Source organism: Pseudopipra pipra, chromosome 13, assembly GCF_036250125.1.
Source record: "Pseudopipra pipra isolate bDixPip1 chromosome 13, bDixPip1.hap1, whole genome shotgun sequence".
Taxonomy (NCBI): Eukaryota; Metazoa; Chordata; class Aves; order Passeriformes; family Pipridae; genus Pseudopipra; species Pseudopipra pipra.
The window spans coordinates 2,634,663-2,656,766 of NC_087561.1; the positions used below are offsets into that span (position 1 = coordinate 2,634,663).

At 55.4% G+C, this 22,104-nt stretch overlaps 1 protein-coding gene across 2 annotated transcripts; it reads right to left on the reverse strand.

Moving 5' to 3' along the window:
* Window positions 1-69: 69 nt before the first annotated feature.
* Window positions 70-18,206, reverse strand: MPP1 (MAGUK p55 scaffold protein 1). 2 transcript variants are annotated; one of them, XM_064669633.1, is made up of 12 exons: window positions 17,997-18,205; window positions 11,461-11,601; window positions 11,041-11,119; window positions 9,970-10,055; window positions 8,705-8,773; window positions 6,486-6,682; window positions 6,106-6,212; window positions 5,181-5,261; window positions 4,535-4,615; window positions 3,982-4,184; window positions 3,589-3,663; window positions 70-1,404 (listed from the first exon to the last, which is right to left on the reverse strand). In XM_064669633.1, the coding sequence occupies exons 1-12, from the start codon at window positions 18,102-18,104 to the stop codon at window positions 1,228-1,230; spliced, it is 1,404 nt and encodes a 467-aa protein (XP_064525703.1). In that variant the 5' UTR covers window positions 18,105-18,205; the 3' UTR covers window positions 70-1,227. The 2 variants fall into 2 exon arrangements, with proteins under 2 accessions (XP_064525703.1, XP_064525704.1); XM_064669634.1 differs by lacking the exon at window positions 8,705-8,773 and having other exon boundaries at window positions 17,997-18,206.
* Window positions 18,207-22,104: the final 3,898 nt, after the last annotated feature.

Genomic DNA, 22,104 nt, shown 5'->3' on the forward strand with positions numbered 1-22,104 from the left:
AGGGAGGTGGGAACAGAGCACCAGCCATGAGCAGGTGCCCAGCCTAAGAGGTAAAACACCAGCCATGGCAATGTTTCAGCGCACATTTATTGCTGCTCATTGTTTCCCTGCAGTGGATCAGAACGAAGGTCCCTATTGCACATAGATTTTATTTTTGGCATTCTTAAAAAAAAAAAAAATTGCACAAGACTTTTTAACCACCTTCCCCTTGCCCCTATAGCTGAACACACAAATGAGATTTTCACCTACATGATGGCTGTGGTTTGCCCAGGAGGCACAGTGATACTTCCCAGACGTGGTGTGGGGGGGCTTGTGCATCAGTGCACTCCTGCAGGAGGAACCCCGTGGTGAGGATGGCTTTCATGTTTGCATACAGAGTGCGAGACACCCTAGACTGGAAAACATGCCTGGATGATCTTTGTAGAGACTTTTCTACTGCATGCAACAGATACTTGTGGCTGGATGTAATTTACCCATTGAACAGTCCCTCTGGGGTTTGGTCTGTGGGACTTGCTCAGCTGCTGCTGAGTTTCTCTGGCCAGGCTGTAACAATCCAAGCTGCACGGTGAGAATTTCAATAGAGTGAGTTTTTACACCTATGGTTGCACAGGGTGAATCAGAAAACCCCAGCCTTGGAACACAGGGTGAGGCCTGCCTGGGGGTGGGTGCTCCATGCCACATCCATCAAATCCATGCCTGCCTTTTTCTACTCTTCCCTGTTTGTGAGAGGAAACCCTTGGCTGTAGGTTGTCTGTGTGAGGTCTCCTAAGCTGTGGGGCTTCCTTGAGGCAGGGGTCTGGGTTGTTTGTGTGCACTCCTGCAATGTCAAAAGACATCTGCCTGGAAAGCCCCTGTCCTGTCACTTCCCTTGGGACTGGTGCAGAGAAGATCAGGTGGGTGCTACAGCAGGACTGTGCTTTCCCTTGCCTGGTGAGGCAGGGAGCTGTGCTCTGAGCTAACGGGGTGCCCTGGACTCTGCTGTAGCCACTGACTTACCCTGCAGTGCCATGGGAGGTGGCTGTCCCCCAGGCAGCCCCTGTCCTGCGTTCCTTCCCCCAGGAGAGGAGATGTGGGCACCCTGTGTGTGTCAACCAATTGAGACGATGTCCATGGAGCAGCAGAGGAAGGGAGTTGTGCTGGGCTGTGTGTGGACCGGGGGAAGCAGAGGAGGGTTCTCCCCATGGCTGCAGGATGGTTGATGGGAAGCGGATGGGGCTGGATGCCCTCTCAGTAGACCCAGGAGACAGGCACCCACTGTGGAGAACTGCAGGCCTGCTCAAAGGCTTCCTGCAGCAGCTGGAGGCTTTCTTCCACCCCGTTGTTGACCAGGGAGAGGTCGAAGTAGTGTGCGTACCGGCTCCGGATGCTCTCTGAGTCCTTCCGGAGCTGCTGCAGAGCCTCGGACTGCAAGAAACAGGAGAGGAATTTCACAGCCCATCCCAACTGGGAAACCCCCACCAAAACAAGAACTGTAGTTGGGAAGTACCAGAGCAAAGAGCATCGTTGCAGCTCATCTGACAGGCCAGGATCTCTGAGTTTCTCTGGCTGAACTCCCATGCAATGCTGTGAGCATCAGGTCACCTGCTGCAGCGAGGCCAAACCTGCTTGGTCTCCTGTTTACCTTTAAAAAGTTTTGTGGCAGCTGCCAGGGAGAATTCAGGAGCAGCAGGGTGCTCAGGGCTGTGCTGGGCAATGTAGCCAGCTCAAGGCCTCAGGCTGTGTTGGAAGCAGAATCCCTGCAGGATGCTCCCTTCCCACTGGCTTTTCAACAGAACAGCACCAGCTGGCAGAGCTTTACCAGCCTCTCTCTACTGGTTTTGGCTGTTTTTTAGTGCTTTATTTTGATAGTAAAAGCAAAGCTGCCTGCCCCCTCCTGCCTGGATAGTAGGGGCATCCCAGGAGTGTACCCCTGCAGACAGCTCTGCCCCCAACAATGAATTCCAGGCAATTTCTACATGTTTCCCTAATGGATCTTGAAAGGCAGGCAGCTTCTGTGCCTGGGGAGCAGGGGGAGAGCTTGGGGTGCAGTGCTCGCTGAGCTCTGCTGTGTGCAGATATTAACAGACCTAAACAGATATTATTAGATTATAATATTAATTATGATATATCTATTATATAATTATACACATTAAGATATTAAATAGACCTAGACAGATATTAATAGACCTAAACATAATATTAGATTATATTACTAGTTACTATATCTAGTACATAATTATTATTAATAGATTAAAAGGACCTCAACAGATACTAATAGACCTAAATCAGACCAAGTCAATGTCCTTCCCTTTTCTGTTAGGCCACTTTGGTATGAATCACAGCACTGACACCTTTAGTGGTCAGCACTAAAAACATATTACAGATGTAAGATTTGCAATACCACACCTTCCCTGAAGGCACAGCAGGTTTCTGTCTTGAAGGTGTTCAGTTCAATACTGACAAACTTTAAATGTAATTAACAATTACCCCAGGGGGAAAAAAATAAGGAGGTAACTTCTTAGCTACTTTCATCTTGAAAGAGTTACTGAAAATATTTATCTATTCTTAGAAAATTAATTTTTTCTATGTTATGGATGAAGCTGGCAGCTCTTGGGGGTGGAGGGGGGAGAGCAATGAGCAGTTTGCCTGGTCATGTGAGCTTTCCTGGGTCACATTAACGCTGCTGCATCCCTCTGGTAAGAGTGAGCCGAGGGAGCCGAGCTGCAGGGTTATAAATAGTGCCTGGCAGCAGGGCTGGCCCTGCCTACTGCAGCAGGATGTAATTCCTCTGGCTGGAGGCAGCGGTGGGTGACAGCACAAGGTGAGGGCAGCAGGCCCTCTCTGCTCTGAGACTTGCCCACCTTTCCCCCTTCCTGCTGCATCTGGCTGTGCAACCCTCTGCAAGTGGATGTGCCTCCAAATACCTGCACAATCCTCATTCTGAAGGATGCATAAACACCCTCCCTGCAACCTGTACCTTAAGCTTTAGGAACCCAAATTTAATAGGAAGGGATAGGTGGCCTTGGCTGCCTGTGAGTCCAGGAGGAGCACAGCTCTGGGTTTCCATTGTCCCATCACTTCCCACCTCCCTGCCAGGCTGGGCAGGGTAGGCAGCACTGCTCCCTGCATCTAAGGGGCTTCCTGGGAAGTGGCAGCCTGTGACTTCCAGCCTCATGCTTGGCGCTGAGTGAGTTAACTGCGGTATCATTGTTGCTTTCATCCTAACGTTAAAGAGATCAGCATCTTAATGAGGCAAAGAATGAAAGCAGCCTTTGTTTGTGTGTCCATTTGCATAGCTGATGGGAGGATAAATCATCCTGCCCCTCGAGCTGGGCTGTGCTCCCCACTAAGTGTTAGAGGCTGATTGTGCTGTAGGGGTGATGGTTGCTGGGGAGTGTCAGTCAGAGACAGGGAGTCTGGCTGCAGGAATTCCTGTTTCTCAGGTCTGAGTTCTCCTGGACCACCAAAATCTAAGCAGACAGGAAGGATCTGATGTGGAGCAGGGAGAGCCCTGGGTTGCTGCAGCGGGGTCGACCCCTTGCCACAGGCTGGTAAGCTCAGCTGGAGGGGGACAGGAAGGGGACAGCCTTGGCACCCTCTGCCACTCACCTCCTCTGCCTTGTCTGTTGGGGCAATGAAGACAATGAACGGGGAGAGCTCGGCTGTGCGCACGATCTTGAGGGTCTGTGGAGAGAGGGGTGTAGTTACCAGGGCGTGCCCTTCCCCAGGGTGGGAGCAAGCACAGCCAAGGCTGCTGTCCCCCACTCCCCATGCTGCCCACACCAGCCTGGCTGTGGCCCTGCTGTCACAGCCAGGTGTGTGTCACAGCCAGTGAATGCCCTCTCTGGGAAGGGAAATGCCACCCCAGGACTCGCTGGCTTTTTCCTTTGGGAAGGGCAGGTGGACAGTGCACCAGGGAAGGCAGGGACAGTCACAGCCAGCACAAAGGGAGTTCAATTTGTGGCAGCCCCTGTCCTGCCCACTCCTTCCCCTGCTCCCTACCTGGGGCTCAATGTCCAAAATAGCGACTTTGTCCTGCTGGTGGATCTTGTGCACTGTTTCAAACTTGGTGCCAAACATGTTTCCCTGGTAGCTTCCAAACTCCAAGAACTCATTGGCTGAGATGTCCCGGGTCATCTCCTCAGTAGAGACAAAGTAGTAGTCCTTCCCATCCACCTCATTCTTCTTCTGGGGGCGCGTGGTGTCTGGGGAGGGAGGGAGGGAGAGGTGAGTGCTGGCCGCCAGAAGGACTAGGGAGTGGAGCAGGCATGGAGGCCCTGCATACCTCAAGAGTAGGCTGTACTAATCCCTTTTTACTACTTGGGACAAGAATGGAACTCAGCCAGCCCAAGGACAGACACTGAGATGAGAAGACTGACTGAGGTGTCTCAGCAGAGTGGGTGGCAGCAGCCCTGCAGTGCCCCGTGTGGGAGCCCCTGACTTCAGGGGCTTGGTAGTGCTGGAGAAACATCTCCCACCTCCCATCTGCTGTCAGAAGGTCCTGGATCAAAGAGGTGAGAGTAAATGCATCCTGTGCTGTGCCCTGGGTACTTACATGGGGGTGGATACATGAACTTGTCTGGGTTGTTGCTGAGCAGAGCGTTCTTGATGTGGCTACGGCCCACGCCACTGGCCCCTGGGTGGACAGAGAGATGGACATGAGCTAGGCTCAGAGCAGCCTCCACAGCTCTGGCTCTGAGGAAAGGTGCAGAGCTTGGCCTGGGCCCAGGATGTGCTTTCTAAGATGGTCTGTGGTGTCTTCCAGCCCTGGAAGAGTCTCTCCCTGCCCTGGGGATGCTCACCTCCAGCCCCAGCTGGAGGCAGGGCTGCTGCCCACTGAGCAGCCAGCACAGCTGGACATGGTGGGCTGCCCATGCCTGTGGAGTCCACCACCAAGAGCTCAGTCCCTGCAGCGTAGGAGTCCTTGCTTTGTTGCAGCTGTGCAGACCAGAGCTGCTTTTAATAAAGATTTTCCATGAAGATGCGTAGGAGCTGCAAATGCCTGAATTAACTCCACCTCAGCATTGCAGTGCAGATGCCAGACCATGCACAATGCTGCATGGAGGAGGTCAGCTGCAGGCAGAAGAAATGCTCCCCAGACATCACTAGGTTTTGAAGGGCTGTGCTGCCCCAGCCCCTGGTTCCCCTGGGACCCACCACACAGCCCCTGTGCTGCAGAGGATGCCTGGGACAGGACCTACCAATGAGCACCAGAGTCTTCCTCTTGAAGGCAGGCAGCCTCACCACCTCCTCATATGAAACAACATCCAGCTGGTCAAAAACTGGGAGGGAGGAGAAATAAGACATGGAATGGTCAGAGCTGGGTTGGCCACAGAAGCAGGACCTTGTGCATGTCAGACCAAAGCCAGGTCCCTGGGCAGAATGGACAGAGTGGTCAGGATTGGGCTGGGAGCTCACCCATGTTTGGCTGCTTGGGGAAAAGGCAGCAGCCTCAACAGCAAGCACCATGTGAGGGGCAGAGTGGGCACTGGGGAGCTGGACCAGCAGCTGCTGAAAAAGAAGCCAGGGCTGCTTTTGCTCAGGACAGCAGGACCTGGGAGCGGGGTGGAGAGGCAGCAGGATGCTGCAGGGAGCTTGTTGCTGGGGAAGCTTTATTTATCTTGGTGATTTACAGCCTTGTTTGTGGCTGGTTGGAGCTGCAGGCCGGGCTAGGAGCCAGCATGTCCTCAGGCACCCACCCTTGCCAGCTCAGGGCATTTGCACGGGTGGCTCAGGGTCAGTTCCCTGCCCCACCAGGATACAATTTGGCAGCTGAGCAGCAGCACAGCCACTGCCTGCCCTGTGTTCAGCAGGCTGTGGTGTTTGAGGCCCAGGAGCCTGACCTCACAAAGCCAGGAGTGCCAAGGATTGTAAACACAGGAGAGCACGGGAGCTTGGTGCTGAGCCAGCCCTGGCCTCATGGACTACATGGGGACAGCTGTGGCCACCTGAGGGGCATGAAAACTAAGGAAGGGAATCAAAAAAGCTGACAGCTGTGGGGTATCCTTCCAAGGTTCCACTGCCAAGACAGCTGGGCTGTTTGGTTGACTCCCACAGAGGACAAAGGCAGGAGTGATGACATCCCCCAGGGCTGGGGATGGAGCCCATTGCCCTGCTCACACTTACTTGAGCTGTGCTTGGCCAGGTATTTATCTTTGCACTTCTTCTTCTTCCCAAAGGGGCTACAGCTTGGGGATTCACTCTGACTGGGCTGGGTGACACTCGCCACGCGCCTGCCAAGAGAGGAGACACCACCACGGCCCAGCTGTCACCCCAGCCCTGGGGAAGCAGCAGGACTGTCCCTCAGACATGCAAAGGCTAGAGGAGCAGGTCAGCTGCTGGGACAGGCAAAGGCTCACCCTGCAGCAGATGAAGGGGACATCTGTCTCCTTGTCCCAGCAGTGACACTGGTGTTACCCATCACAGTCAAACTCCTGATAGCACATGGTCACTGTTCCCACCTCCACTCCAAGATCCAGCCCCTCTGGTCAAATCCAGGCACCTACCACTCTTGCAGCTCTGGAGAAGGGATGAGTCCTGCTGACTCGGTGCAGGAGCCCTCCACCCGGCCCTGCCACCAGTTGCTGTCATCCTTGTTTATGATCTGAATCACATCACCGATCTGAAACTTCAGTCCTGCTTCCTTGCAGGGGATCAGGTTGTCTTTTTTGGGGTCGTAGTCAAACTGTGCCCTCATGAACATCTGCAAAAAAGAGAGCAGAGTCAGCATGGCCCTGAATTTGGTCGTGTCCAGCTCCTGCCTCCACCTTGCACTCCCCAACGGTGACTGCAGAGATGGCTCCAGGCACAAGGTCCCTGCTCCAGGAGGGACCACAGCCCCTGCTGCTTTCCAGGCCCCACAAGGCTGGGTGAGGAGAAAGGAGAAGCACAAAGCTTTGAAGGAAGCTCTTGGGCACGGAATTGCAGTGAGATGTGCTGGGGGGTGGATGAGGGAGGGAGAAGGATGGCATCTTGGCCCTACTGGGAGGCGGTGACAGGGCTCTAGGCAGGCCTACATGTCCACAGCTGGTGTTCAAACCCTGCCATGGAGCCTCCCTGCAGTGCCCCAGGTGCTGCACAGTGCTGGTGAGCTGAGCCAGCTGCAGAGGAGCCACGGTGCACAACTGGAGTCTGCAGTGGGGCAACCACAGAGGAGATATCACAATGGTGCACCCTGCAATATGATGTCCTGGGGACCCCTGGGAAGGCCATGGCTCAATCCCCAGCTGCTCTGTGCTGGCCTTTTCCCAGAACTGGGCACTCCCTGTGTGCCATGAGGCTTTCAGGGAGACAAAGCTGCAGTGCTGAATCCATCCCTGCCTTGTCACAGGCAAGGCCTGGAAAGTCCTCCTCCCTGAGTAGAGTAGACCATGCTGTCCTTGTTCCACACTAAAACGATTTCCCACAGTATATCATCCTGCAGCAGTGTCTCTGGAGGCACAGAACCATCACAACACAATGGTTCCCTTTCACTGCCAGGAGAGAGCATATGGATCAAGCTGTGGCATGAGATCTCTCACAATGGAAAACAATAAGAGTGGAATCTCCTCTCAAGATGAGGACTGATGCTTACTTTGCAAGCACTCCCTGGCACCAGGAAACTGCTCATCCACACGAACACACAAGGACTGCCCAGGCACCTGCCTGGAGCTCTCTGCTCCCCACTGGTACCCCAAGATAGACAGAGCCAGGCCAGCCTTCAGGTGAGCCAGCAACTCTGTGCTTTTTCTCAGAAATAGCTTTTCCCCTGGCACTGAGTTGCCCTGGCCAACTGGAGCTGGCTGGGTCAGGCCAGGGAGGACAGATGGACAGCAGGGAAGGGAACACAGGGGCCAGTGTTTAATAAACACATGTGCAAGGCTGGTTGAGCTGGACTGGGGACGGCATGGGCTGAGCAAGAAACAGAATTTTTACTTGCCACCACGTTCAGAAACTTCAGCTTCTCTGGGTAAAGAATGACATAGGCTCCCTCAGCCCATCCCAGCACCATCCAGCTCACACTCCTCTCCCACTCCTGCCTGTCCATGCCAGGGGGGCTGCACTGGGGTTAGCTCCTGCACCCAGAGACAGGACAGCATCCCAGTTACCATGCACTGGAGTCTCAGCAGAGGACCCAGCCCTCCCCACTACTCTATTTCAGCCACAGCAGGACTTCAAAGCCAAACCCAGGCAATTGTCTGTCCCCTACCACAGCACAGCCCCCAGCCCAGCAGGCGCAAGGAGCTGCTTTCCTTCCCCCCACTGCTTCCTGCCTCCCACTCACTGTGCACAGACCTGCTGGAGGCATCCGGGCCCACGACACCCTCCTGGGGCTGTGGCAGCAGGGAGCACAGGGCCTGGTGCTGCCCCTGGAGGGGCTGCTGTGTCCCCCCTGTCATGGGGACACAGCTCTAACAGTCACGGCTTTGGAAGAGACTCTCACGTGCTCCCTGGTGTGCACGTGCTGCTGCTCTCCCATCCCCAAACACTGCACACTGCATCCCAGGCCCGTGTTTCTACATGCACATCGGGTAAATACACCCACACAGGGCCAAAATCTGCTCCTTCATAGCAGCGTAAGCACAGGATACGTCCCTTAAGCTTCCAGCAGCTCATTCAAGCTGACAAGGCAGCCATCCCCTTGTCCTGGTAGCCGTGGCTCTGCACAGCTCCCTCCACAGCACTGGTTCCACCCTGCCCCACCCTGTGTCCCAGCACTGCCCACAGCTCTGGAGGCTGCACTTACCTGGAGAGCAGGGAGGCGGCTTTGTTGGTTGGGAATGACTTTTAATGAGACCATCCCCTTGGTTTCTTTCTAGTGAACAAAGGAAGGGGAGAAAGAAGAGTTGGAGGTGGTGGTGTCTGGAGACAGCTCAACAGCACCAACCTGTGCAGGGAGGTGCTGAGTGCCAGGACCTGCAAAAGCAAAGCTCCTGGGTGCTCCCTGCCATGCTGTGATGCTGGGGGACACCACAGCCTGGTTAGGAACAGCTCTGCTGGGGCTGGGCTAAGAGCTGTGGCAGCACAGCTTTGCCATACTTATCCCATTCCCATGGAGTGACACCAGCACCTCCACAAGGGTCTGGCTGTGGGCACTGCTAAGCACCACCAGAATGAACACAGAGATCTGCACCAGCTCTGGCCTGGCTGCCCCAGTGAGGAGCCTGGGACAGAGGTTGGTTCCACCAGGTCCCCTCCATCTGTTCCTCCGTGCTGGCCTCTTGCTCTGGCCCTTCTGGTGACATTAAAGGCACAGCACTCTCTTGCCTGCCGCAGGCATTGTTGCCTCACATGTGTCACAAGACCTACAAGGCCCCGTGGAGATAATCAAATGTGGAGGCTTGCAGGGGCCTCCTGGGCCAACCTCCGTTCTTGAGAGGAAAAGATAAACTCCTCCTTGGTCCTGCTGTCTGGAGCAGGGACATCCTGGCATCAGACAGGAGAGGACTGTGGCACTGCAGCAGGGCCAGGCCTCCTGCTTGGGCTGCTGGTGGGTGTCCTCAGCACCACCACCACCTCCCTCCAACCAGGTCCCACATGTTGGGCATGGATCGGGATGGCCCCCATGTGAACCCAAGGCAAGCCTGAGGCCCTGTCCAAAGCTGTCTCTAGCAAGGGCCTGGCAGGATCACCATGACCTCAGCAGCAGGCAAATGGCACCAAGATGACATGCATGTGTGGCCCAGGTCTGCAAGAGCAGCCAGGCCTTGGGCTGGAGTTGCACACCAGCCTTGGCAAACAGAGGTGGCTTCCATGGTGGTTTTCCAAGCCCCACACACATCAGCACACGTCAAGGACTCAGCCAACAACCGCTGCTGCTGCTCTCAGAAGGCCAGAAACAAGCAGCAAGCACAGACACCACCGAGGCTGCATGCAGTGTGGTTTCTGCCACATCACAAAGCTGCAGGCAGCTGTGTGCTGGCTCTGGTATGTAGGAGGGGGTGAATGCTCACAGCATGCAGGCCAAAGGGGTCCTTCCCAGGAACAGCCCTGTCAAACACAAATACCTACCAGCATCTTCTGCAGCTGGTCAACTGAGTGGTTGCTCGCACTCTGCCCATTGATTTCTATGATTTCATCACCCACGTGAAGGGAGCCTGTCAGCAATGTGAGAAACATGAAAGTGCAGAAAAGGGACAAGAGCTGCTCACCAAACCCGAACAGCACAGCTCCACCAGCCCTCCAACCCCCTGGGCAAGTTGTGGCCAGGACACTGCAGTGTTTGCCTGGCCAGTGCTTATGGAGCCACACATGTCACCCAAGCACATGGGACTAAGGGGCAAGGGGAATGAATTCTTCCCCCTCCACCCAAGACACACACTTAGCCAGCCTGAAGGTCATCAGGTTGCTTTCCACTATGTGTCCTTCAGTGTTTTAGACTGGTCAAAGCACCTGCTTCAGTTACTCAAATCCAGCTCCAAGTACCTCACCTAAGCCAATGACAACCTCCTCACAGGGCCCTTAACACAAGCATTCCTGACTGTGTGTGTTTTCAGTTTATATACCCAGGCAGATTACAGCCTCAGATATACCGCTATAAATCAGGCTCCAGGAGTGTTACTGGAATGGTTCCTGTCATACTTTGGCAGCAGTATGCGCAGACTTCCCACTTGGATCCAAGGCTGGAAAAGAGGCCTTTTCTAAGCAGAGAACATTTCATTTCCATTCCTCCTTGGCCAGACCCAAAACCAGAAAATAGCACCTATTTATTTCTTTTGGCACCTTCTTTTGGCCTGCAGAGCCAATCTACAGCATGCCCATCCCACCTGTGCACTTCAGGAATGGGAAGAGCTTCCATCTCTCCTTACAGTGACCCCATCACGAGACAGACAGTCTCTAGTTCCTTTTTGGGAGAGCCCTTCCCCCAATCCCTTATTTATGCCCAAAGCCTCCAGCATATTAACATGACAACCATGCAGAGAGATCAGTGAGTTCCTGACACATCCCTAGCAGAGGAACAGGCACAGATGTCCATGACACAGGGGAAAGCCAGCAGTGCTGAGGACCTGCCTTATTGCTACATGGAAAGAAACCACCTGCAGACGTGCACCCCATGCACTGCTTCTACGAAGGCCTTATTACCTTGTCTGTGAATCATTCCCCCGTGGAAGATCCTGGCCACCATGCAGCTCTGCTTGTCGTTTTGCTTCAGTGTGATTCCCTGGAAGACAGGAAAATCCATGACTGCTCGCTGCAGGGGAGAGCTCCCCAGCCCTCAGCAAAGTCCTCTCCAGGCCCATGTCCACGGTGGGCTGTGCAGTGGCTGGGGGAAGACCCTGCTTGGCCAGCTCATGCTGCTGCAGCTCCTCTTGGCACAAGCATCACCATCCTCTGACGGGGCTCACTCCGGGTCCCCAGGCCGGAGGCAGCGTCCAGCACCTTTTTCACGTGGCCGAGGTCTCCGGTGATCTGCTTCCCACAAGGCCAACCCACTGGCACAGCTCAACCTGCCCCTCCACCCCCCTGGGGGCCATCAAGCTTTGGAATCTTGCCAGTTCTCACCATGGGCTCCTCCGTGACCTTCTCGAACTGGACAAGGCGGATCTTCCGCACCTCGCGGCTGCTGCCGTGGGAGGGGCTGCCCAGGGCTGAGCCGTTGGTATAAATGTCCTCGGTCATGGCGTTTGGGGACTGAGTCATGGCCTGTCGGGGCAAAACAAAGACCATGGTTTAGGGGGCTCCACCTGAGTGCAGCCTGGGAATGCTGCATCCTTGCTGTGGGGCTGAGCTGCTCAGCCATGTTCGGGTGCCTGTGGCACACGTGGGGCACAGGGGAGGAGATGAATGGGCTGGAGGAGAGGACAGGAAGAGCAAGAAAAGAAAAAGAGCAGAAGAGCTTCACCCTTGAAGATGTAGATGTGGGCTTAATCTGCAGTTTTCCAGCTTGGGAAAGGCAGGAGGTAAGAAAACTTTGGAAAAGCTACAGGTAGCAGAAGCCAGGAGAGTCCACAGCTGATCATCTTCTGAAGCAACGAGTCACAAACATTCCTTGTGTCGCAGCAGTACTTGGCCCACAAGCAGCTTGTTGCAGAGCATAAAGCCCAGGACAGCTTCCCCAAGTGAACAGAGCAGTTTGGGACTCACCCCTGAGAACTGGAGCCAGGCTTTGCTCCTGCTCAGTTCACAAGTTCAACCTTTCCTCACCTACATCAATGGGCAACCAACATGGTGCAGAGCCACATACATACTCAGGCACTGAAGGCAGCCAGAAACATCCCATTTCCCTTCCCAACTCCCAACTACAGGTCCTTTCATGCTAGTTTGCACTGGGAAGCTAAGCAGGGGCTTTCAGTCATAAGGAAACCTCTGTTCTTGGTTTCCAGCAGGTGCTGGCACCAAGGCAGGTGGAGAGTGCACAGGGTCCCAGGCAGAGAACTCCAAACCCACCCTGCCATGCAGCAGGGATCCTGCCAAGTGAGCTTCCCTCTCCCAGCCTGAGAAAGCCTGAGGCAGTCAGTCCTGTTCAATCCCTCAGGCATGCTGGGCAAAGTCTCTGCACAGCTCACAGATGTCCCTGTTTGGCCCCAAGTGCAGTGGACTTCCCTCAAGCCTCTCCCAAATCAGTGCTGGCCCAGCAAAACCCATCTGCAGCTTCTCCCCACTCCGTCAGCACACTCAAATTCCCACATCAGCAGTGTGGGTGTTTTACACCCACAATGTGAAACAAGGAACCCTCCTGGCTGGCCTTGCTGCCCAGTTTGCAGCCTGCACCCCCCTTCCAGCAGTGCCTGAGCTGGGAGCCACGGCCAGCAAACCTGCAGGGACACCCAGCAAGGTCCTCACTGGCTTCAGTCCTGCATCAGCACCATAGCCTGCCATGCCCAGCCAGGAAGAGCCCACCACATCCTGACTTGCCAACCGAGCATCAAGGCCAGAGGCTCCATGCCAGGAGCTGGGGAATGGCAGCCTGACCCCACTGCCCCAGCTCACTCTGACCCACCACAGACACCCAGCCTGGAGCGGAGGAGAAGCTGCAGCCCCATCCTGCCAAAGGGGGAGACAGATCTGGTCAGGCCATGGGAAGGTTCGTGTGGATGTAACAAAGGTGAAGAGCAGCTGCTGCTGGGCTGCAGCCACGGCACTAAACCACAACAAAATTAGCTTTGGTACAGATGTGCTGGAATTCTGCTGGGCTGAGGCAATGATCCAGCTCTGTGTAATGGCAGAAAGCAGGGAAGGAGCCAAAGGAAGGTGCAGCAGAGTCAGAACTACCTGGGAGAGTGGGAGAGATGCTGGCAGAGATGGATGGACCAGCACGGAGGCACAGTCACTGTCACAGCCTCCATGAAAGGGCACTGGTGGGGCTGGGTCAGGATGGGAAGGGCTCAGGGAGCTGTGTGCCCTTGATGAAGCAATAGGGAAGACACGTAATTTATTTTTAAGCCAACTCCTTCTAACAGTGCCAACCAACCTCCCACTCAGAGGAAAAAGACAACCACATGAGCTCCTGCTGCCAGTGGCTTAAACATGGAGAAGAAGGCTAAATCCCAGCCCAGAGCAGCACCCAGGCCAAGGACTCACGGGGTGGAAGGAAGAGCAACTTGCAGCCCCCCAGACAGGCTCGCCAGCCCTAGCAGGGCACACTGCTACCATACTATTTGAAGGGCAGAGGAACAGATCCAGCAGTGAGTGCCTAGAGCTGTCCCTCAGCTCTCTGCCAGCTGTCCCACCTCTGTCAAGCCAGCATGTGCAAGGAGGAACAGGAGGACGAGGACCTTCTCTGACCCTACCCAAGGCCAAAGTGCCCATGAGGTGTTTGGAGTCAGCACAGATCACACTTATCTTGGTCATGCCTTGGGAAAGTCTTAGACCATGCAATTCCTGTTTCCAAACCTCTAGGCTCAGCAGAGCCCAATGACCCAGGACACAGCACAGTCTGCCACCAGCACTGGGAGTTCCCATCCCCACCACCCCAGTCAGCTGAGCCTCCTGGCCCCGACCTTTGCTTTTTGCTGAGAGTTGGAGAAAACACTCAGTCCTTGATGCTGACACAGCACCAGTGTCACCCTAGTGACTCCCTGAGAACAAGCCTTGCCACCAGAGACTCGCTGCTGTGCCTGGGGATGGTCACCAGTCACCTGATGGCAGCTCTGAACTCAAAAAGGTCCTCCAGCAACTCTCTCTGCCCCAGGACCACGCTGGGGTGGTATGGGCTTCTGCTGATGACATGGGGCAGCCAGTGGATGGGGATGGGAAAATGCCTGATTGATGAGGACAACGAGGACCCACCGAGTGGCAGATTCCAGCCCTGACATTGGGCACTCAGTAAACAGAATCAGGAGATGTGTGTGGCTCTCATGCTCCCTGCACATGAGCTGGCTGGCTGGATCTCCAACCCTGCACTCTCCTGGCAGCTGCCACGCTCTTGGCTGACTTGGCCCAGCATGGTCTGTGACCTCAAGAGCCTTTTGAGTGACGCTGGTGGCCGGCCAGACTCTGCTACTTGTGCATTGCTCCACAGGAAACATCCGTTGGTGCTGCTCAGAGCCGGCTCTGCGGCCACAGCCCTGGGCTCAGTCACTGCTGGGCCAGCCTTGGGGCAGACCTGGGGCAAGGATGTTGGGGGGCTGGGCTGTGCAATAGGGGTGCTGGGCAGCCCAGCACCCAGCAGCCCTAGGTGTGCCTTGCAGCTGGCACCCTGCACAAATCCTGCTCCGGGTGGCAATGCACAGAGGAGCCACCAGCTCTGTGGGTCAAAAAAGTGCACCCCAGCTCCCTGCCTGCATTTTCTTTAAGACCCCGTATTTCTGTCCTCTGTCTCAAGGTGGAGGAAAGTGCTCCAGTTCCTTGGGCAGCCTTTACCAACAAGGAACACGGTGAGGACCCCAGGGCTTGGCATCCTGTCCCCCAGTGGGGTCAGCACTGTCTGCCAGGGTTGCTCCTGCTGCTGCACTGGTTCCACCAGGCTGCACACCATGGGCAAATCAAACATTAACTGGGCAGCTTGTTTGCAGGAGGCTGAAGCGGCACTTGGGGAAAGCAGCACTGTAGTGCAAAGGGCACGTTCAGAGGTTTGGTTCCTGGGCTCTCCTTGCTGCTCTAACCAAGAGACTTGGTACCAGGTAGCCTTGGAATAACAGGGCTGCCTGGAAAGTATGTGAAGGAAAAGTAATGCTGTCTTTGCCAAGTAGGGCCTCAAAGCAGAGCAGCTAGGATGCAAGAAGGATGCCTGGAGCCAGGTTTCCCTGGGACTGCCCTCCTGGCTGGCAGGGAGACACGCTCTGCTGTCCATAGCGAGCAACAAAATCCCAGCTCCCTCCATTCATCATCACCCCTCACATTATAATCACCCTGGATGCATGCAGGGAGGTTGGGGCACTGCTTGGTGCAAAGATGTCCTGACCCAGCAATCTCTCCTCCCATCCTCCAGTGCTCCAGCCTTGCCTCCCCACCACCCAGCAGATGTGTGCATCTCAGTCTCAGCACAGCTTAAAAAAAACACGTCAATGGGTAAAAAAAGCAAAGTAGCAAAAAAATTGAGTTGCTTTAGGGCTACTCCAGCAGGCTGGGGAGCAACAGCCACGTGGACATTTAGAAGTAATTGATTCTGCCAGGAGCTACTGACTTCTCAGGTCTGCCAGCACAACCACAGGAACAACTTCATCAAAAACCCCCTCTAGTAATATGACTGAGGTTAAAAAAAAAAATCAAACTAACAAACATTTAAACCAAACAAGATTAAATTGCTGACACTGGGAAAAGGTCTGACAACACCAACAGGTCTCTGTAGGAAGGGGAATAGAGAAATAAGAGGGATACAAAACAGTCATGGCAGCCAGAAGGTGCCAGCTCTGCATGCCCTCACACTGACTCCAAATCACAGAGTGCTGCAATGGAGGTGGGCCAGATTTTCAAGGAAGCACAGTAAATTTTGCTGAGGCACCATCTTCTCACCAGAAAGGCTGAGACAGCCTTCCAGATGTGTTTGTGAAACCGGTCACCTCCAAGAGACAGTGAAACCACAACACTGACAGAAGGAGGAGCTGCCCAGCCACTCCATCCCCACCTTCCTGAACAAGCCCTGCAAAACAGCTTTTCCCCTGTAGCTGTTACAGACAGCAACCTGACAAAACACATTTGAGATAAAGAAGTTGGAACCAGCCCTCCCCACTTCACTGCTCATAGGCAGAAGTTTAGCTCAGCTTCCAAGCGAGTTTTACCTGTGGTTAATTCAGGATTTGGTCCCTGAGGACCGTGGCCTCAGTCTGCTTTGGAGTTGGTGCTGGTTGGAACTGCTGCCCAGAGGGAAGTGCAGTGTTCCCTCTGCACCCTCAAGCTCAGCATTCTCTACAAGTACCCTTCTTTTCTCCACCAGATTCCCAAAGGTCACATTTGCTGTCCATTTTACAGCTGGGGAACTGAGTCACGGATGATAAGGGGAAAAGCCCAAGATCACCCTGCCAACCAGGGACACAGCTGGGAATAAAGTCCACACCTTTTTGGTAAGTGTGTATTTGCCAATCAGGAGATAAGGGAAAGACATGCAGTCAGGTGAGGCTCAAGAGAAGAGGCTTTGGCTTGTTTCCTAGCAATACCATGGCTTCCACTTGCCATGTTTTGCATGCCCTGCCACCACACGAGAAACACAGGGCGGCACTTCCCAGCACGTGGCTCTATCAGAGAAAATGGAGAAGAGAAACCTTCCAGTCACCCTGTTTGACTCCAGCACCCTTCCCAAGAGCTGCTGCTGGGCAATATCTTGGTGTCCCACAGAGGGCCCTCAGCCACAGTGGGCCAGCACTGTCTCTGCACACACTCGACATGGAGAGGAGCATGGGAGCGACCGGCAAGCTCAGGACACGGTACCCTGTTGGGAGCCAGCCCTGTGGAGCTCCTTTTAAGAGGCCTCAGGCAGATCTCAGTTCACCATCTCTCTCTTTATCCCCACTGCAACACCAGTGAGCTGCAGGGCAGCTCTGACATTTTCCATGCCCTGCTGCCATTGGCAATTTATCCTGGCTTTGCCTGCAGCCAGGCAGGCCCTCTGCTTGGATCTTGCAGGCAGAGGGATGGGAGAGCTCCTCTCAGCAGCTGCCTGGTCCAGACACTTTGCTTTAAATTCTTTTTCCTATTTTTTTTTCAAAGCACCCTGCCAAGGTTGAACCATAGAAAGCAGACAAGCCATTGGTGTGAGACAGACCTGACAAGCCTCTTTTGCATGCTTTAGTGTCCAAGGACAGCACTTCGGGGAAATTTCCTCCCTGCTCTCAGAGGCTCCCCACAGTTGCAAGGAAACCTCAGCCCAGGCACATTATGCCATGGCTCCAACAGAGATGTCTGCTCAAAGCTGGGAGAAAGCACCAGCTGTTTAGCACCGGGAACTGTTGACCTTCTCCTGGCTGCACCCAAGCTACCCCAAATGACGCCAGCTGAGGAAGGAGCCCTCCCAGCAGAACCAAGACGACTGTTGCAGCCTGCTCCCCTTCTGTTGGAGGTGGGGTGCATGCGACCACCGGCTCACTCCCTGGCTGGGGTAGGTTTGAGAAAGGCTGGTTGCATCCTTCTTCTCTGGGGCAGAGACTCACCACCCTCCTCCAGCCCATGCTGTGGACCTGGAGGTTTCTGAGCAGCTGAATCAGCTCATGTGACAGGCAGTTCCAGTTCAGACCAGCTACAACTTTGCAGCAAAACAAGCACAATCTCTTCCGTGGCAGGATGCTGGAGCCTTCCTCCCCTGTACCCGGCTCCTTCTTCCCTGCCTGGCTACGCTGTGCTGGCCACGCCGACTGACCATTCCCCGTGTCACCCCCCGTCCCCCAGCGAGCATCCCCGCTCCTGGGGTGCTGGGGACCACCAGCGCCGCACGCAGGGCACGCACCTGGATACCCACGGCGGGGTCTCTGCCTTTGGGGCCACGCGTGTGCGGGAGGGACGGGGAGGCGCGGGACCCCCGGGGGATCCCCGCCGGGCCTGAGCTGGGCGCGGGGTGCTGGGCTAAGGGCCCGCAGGGAAGGAGGGAGCGCCGGGGGTCCCTGCGCGGGGGTGGGGGCGGCGGGAGGCAGAGGCGCGGGGTGCCGGGGGCGCATCGGGCCGCTCACCTCGGGCTTGGGCCGGTTCTGCAGAAGGTGCTCCAGGTAAAGGTCGGACAGCGCCGTCCTCATGCTGCTGCTGCCGCCGCCGGCGCTGCGCCCCGACTTGAGAGTCATCGCGGCGGCCGGTCCCGCTGGCCCCCCCCGGCACGGCGGAACGGAGCGGCCCGGCCCGGCCGCGGCTCCAGCAGGGCCGCCCGCAGCTCCGCCCGTGTGCGGCGGGGGCCGGCGGGCGGGCGGGGCCGGGGGCGGGCCGGGCGCGGGAGCGGGGCTCGGGGCCGGCGCTGGCAGGGTCGCGGCACGGCGTGCCCGCACCCCCGGCTGCCGCCCGGCCCCGCCTCGCTGCCCACCCGCGGGCTTTTCACCCGTGGAAGTGTCCCCCCATCGCGGCCGTGCCGTGCCAGCCCCCGGCCCGGATCAGCCCCTGGTTGTGCCCGCACTCGCAGGGCTCTCAGCCTGCCCCGGGGGTGCTGACAAGTCTGGACGCTGGTGGGATCCTGCTGGGGAGGGGGTGGCAGCGCCCCTCACCCCACAACCAGGGTGGGAGGCTGAGGCTGGGAAAGGCTTTGTTCTTCGCACGGCCAGAGCAGAGGCACGGCATGGGCAGCACCTCTCCAAAGGAGCACTGGTGCATACCTGGCTCTCCCAAACCGACGGTCATCCCTGGGCTCTGCCAGTGTGCAGAGCCCAGGGTACCTCCTGGAGACCCGGGGGTTTCTCCGTGCTGCAGAAAGGACAGCCCTATTCTCCTTGCACTGTTCTGGGTCTTCCACCTACTTGTGCACCTGAGACTTGAATGGCTCAGATGGCAAATCCCTGCCCTCGCATGGGTCAGATAGCAAATCCCTGCATTTGTGAGCTATGCACAGTGGGAAGGGCTGCTTCAAAATTTGTGCTCTCACTAATAAGTCTTACTGATGTCCGAGTCTGGGTGAAGTCAGAGATTTATTTGGGGATGGGAAGTTAATTCTGATGGAATATTCCTTAACTTAATCATTGAAAGGATTATTCACACCATCCCTGGGATCCTGGAAATCTAGAGGTTGTTGTGTCAGCCAACAATGGTGGCAGTCTTCTTTGCTTCCTTATCCTCCAGCTCAAACCAGCTCTGCAGCCTCCTTTTACTTAACTAGGTAAAAGTTCAGCATATCTGGGTGGAAATCCACAGCTTGTGGTCTAAATCTTCATCGAACTTAGCTCCTGATGCTAAGCAAGTTCTATATCAGTAGTGTACCAAATCACACAATAGGCTTGCAGTGGTGGTAGATAAGGGGAGTCAGGAGCAGAAGAAAGACAGCTAAGAGGACCATGTTTTGCAGCTGTGCATGGTAGAACCTGTGGCCCAGACTTTGTCTGCAAGGTTCCCTGGAAAGCTTGTAAAGTCATATTAGGATGAGAAAATAATGGACTAGGTCAGGGGGCTAGAAAAGTCACAGGGTGCCTGACTGCATTTAGGTCCAATAGATGTGCCCACTAGGCTGGAAGATGCTGCTTGGAGCCTCATCTCTCCTCCCCCTGCCCAGCTGACCAAGAAGTGCCTGTAGAGCACTTTGTAGCATCCTTACCCAGCACTGAGGCAGCCTGGGAGGAGGAGAGGGGAAGCATGGACACACAGTGGGATAGGTGGGGCATGGCTTTGAAACGTGCTTCCCTGAGCACATCCTGGGGGCAGGACACCTTGGCACCAGGCTTCTCTTGCACTCATGGGCTGGAAACAGGCTGGTAGCAATGTGGAGTAGGAGGCAACAGATAGAGGCAGCCCTGCAGTTAATCATGGAACACATAGTAGGAGGGAGAAATGTGACAAGAGACATCTGACAGAGAGAAAAAGGAAGTCCAAGTCTTCATTCTCTCTTGGTTACATATGGGGAATAAGTATGTACAAATATATGAATGCATATACACATATGAAACATATGTGCTTGCCCAAATTTGCTTTGCTCCCTATCAGCCATAGTCCCCACTCAGGTGCTCTCTTCAAAATGTTGCTGCCTGTTTCTCTTATGTGCTGGCAACTTCCTCTGAGAATGGTGCCCACCTACACAGCTGCAATACCTGCACACATCCCCCACATCTGGCTCAGGTGGGGGCTGCACACAAGAGCTCTCCATCCAGCATGAGAGGAGGCAGATGCAGAAACTTCCATGGCCCATGGCTTGTCTGGCTGGGGCTCAGCACTGAAACACCTCACACATTTTGGATGGCAACATAGTCTCTGCTCGGGCTGTAATAGAAAGAGATGGCCAGGATGTGTTTTGTCTTCCTGGAGACACCAGAAAGCTGTGTCATCACCAGATCACCCAGCCCAGGCAGATGTAACAGCTAACCCCTGAAAGAGAATAAGATCCCCAGGGTCTGGGAGGATTTGACCAGGCAGCCCCCACTGCAGCAGGGCTCTCTGTGGGATGGAGATTAGGCAGGGCACCTCCTGGCCCAGTGGCAGAGGGCTTCGTGCTGGTCCAGCCCTTCCCCTGCACAGAAACGTCTGTGGCTGGGGGAGGATGTGATGAATTTCAGATTTGCATCGTGCTGTGAGGAAAGAGCGTCTGGTCTCCCTTCCCCATGAGATAAATGTCAAGACATCCTTACAGTAATAGATGCCAGAATTTGGCAGGCTCTGACATATCTGCCTGCCTGCCCACAGTCCTCTCCCAGGGCTCTTGCTCAGCACAGCCCCTTTGCTGCTTCCTGGCTGGCTGGAGAACATCCAGAACTGCCCAGGGCTGGTTGGTGAAGGCTGCTCTGTCACCTGCAGAGATTTCTGCCGTGTTTCCTCTTTGAGAATTATGCAGAGAGGGGCTCTGGTGCACACAGCTTTTCCTCTGATCTAACCCTGTGTCACTGGACAAATGTGCCACAACATGGCAGCCTGTTTCTGGTGGCAGGGTGAGCCTGAGCATCCACTGGTGTAGACCCTGAGGGGTATTTGTGCTTCAGCTGGTCAGGCCCAGCCTGGCCATGGGCAGAGGGTGCAGATGTCTGCTCCTATCCAAGGGTATCAGCCTTGGAATATGGGGGACTGGGTCAGATCCTTAGCAAGTGTGTGTGGGTGGGTCTCTGCCTACAGTCCAGCTGCTGTTTGGGTCTGAGATGATGTCTCTGCTCTGTTCTCTCTGCCATCAGGGTCTTCCATGTGCCTGGGGTGGTGGCCCAGTGACTGCAGTCAGCTGTCCTTGGCCACTGCGCTCAGGAGAGATGGAGATGCCTTGGAGCTGAAGAAGGTGGTCTTGAGAAGGGCCTGAGGTGGCAGGTTTTGTCCTCCCAGGCTGAAGGCTACTCTGCCTCAGGCAGGGATGTTCCCCTTTGAGAAGCTTATGGCTCCAATCCCTCTCTTCAGGCCAGCACTTGCCAGGCAGCCTCTTCTCACCTCTGTGCCTGGTTATTGTCAGAATGCAATTAAGCCAAAGGGTGATTGCATCTCCTGCTTGGGCTGTAATGTAATCACTGCCAGGGCCACAGCAAAGGCTCCATGTACAGCAATGTGGAACCTGGAAGATACATGAGGCTTTTTCAGGTTGCTTTATTTGAGACACCAGCTTCTAATCTCCACTGGGTGTGGGTTCCCAGACATATCACATCCCTGGGGTGATCTGCAGCGTGTGTCCCTACTTATTCCAAACACAAGCCATGGATGGGAGCATCTGTGTTCCCCACAGCCAGCCCGGTGCAGCTGATGGCAGGCTGGGTGGGCCAGAGCAGCCATTCCTCACACAACCACCCTGATTCATGGCACAGCTGTGGTGTCCCCACCACGACCGTCGTCTGTGCTGCTGACAGAGCTCTTCTGGGAGCTCTGCAGGCCACATCTCATCCAGGTGTGAGCAGAGAGTACCCGATTCTGATCAGATGCCCTGGAAATTCCCAAGGCAGTCACTGGCTGATGCTGGGCTGGTGCACCTATCCTGCCCATCCCACTGTGATGGCAGCCAGCACCCAGCTGACCCCTGCCATTCTCCAGAGCCCCCTCATAACCCTGTTTCCCACCCACACCAGCTGCCAGAAGTTTTGCAGGGCCCCCCAGCTCCCTGTCACAGAGGGAGGACTTACAGCACTAGGGGTGGGTTGGTGCAGGTTCTGGGGAGCCAGCAGTGATGGCAACACTGACACTGCTGTGGAA

Coding starts and splice junctions, on each gene's coding strand:
- MPP1 (XM_064669633.1), bottom strand. CDS start 18,104: ATGACTCTCAAGTCGGGGCGCAGCGCCGGCGGCGGCAGCAGCAGCATG. Junction 6,213..6,485: donor TCTCCAGAGCTGCAAGAGTG/GTAGGTGCCTGG, acceptor CTCTCTTGGCAG/GCGCGTGGCGAGTGTCACCC. Junction 1,405..3,588: donor CAACAGACAAGGCAGAGGAG/GTGAGTGGCAGA, acceptor TGTTTCTTGCAG/TCCGAGGCTCTGCAGCAGCT.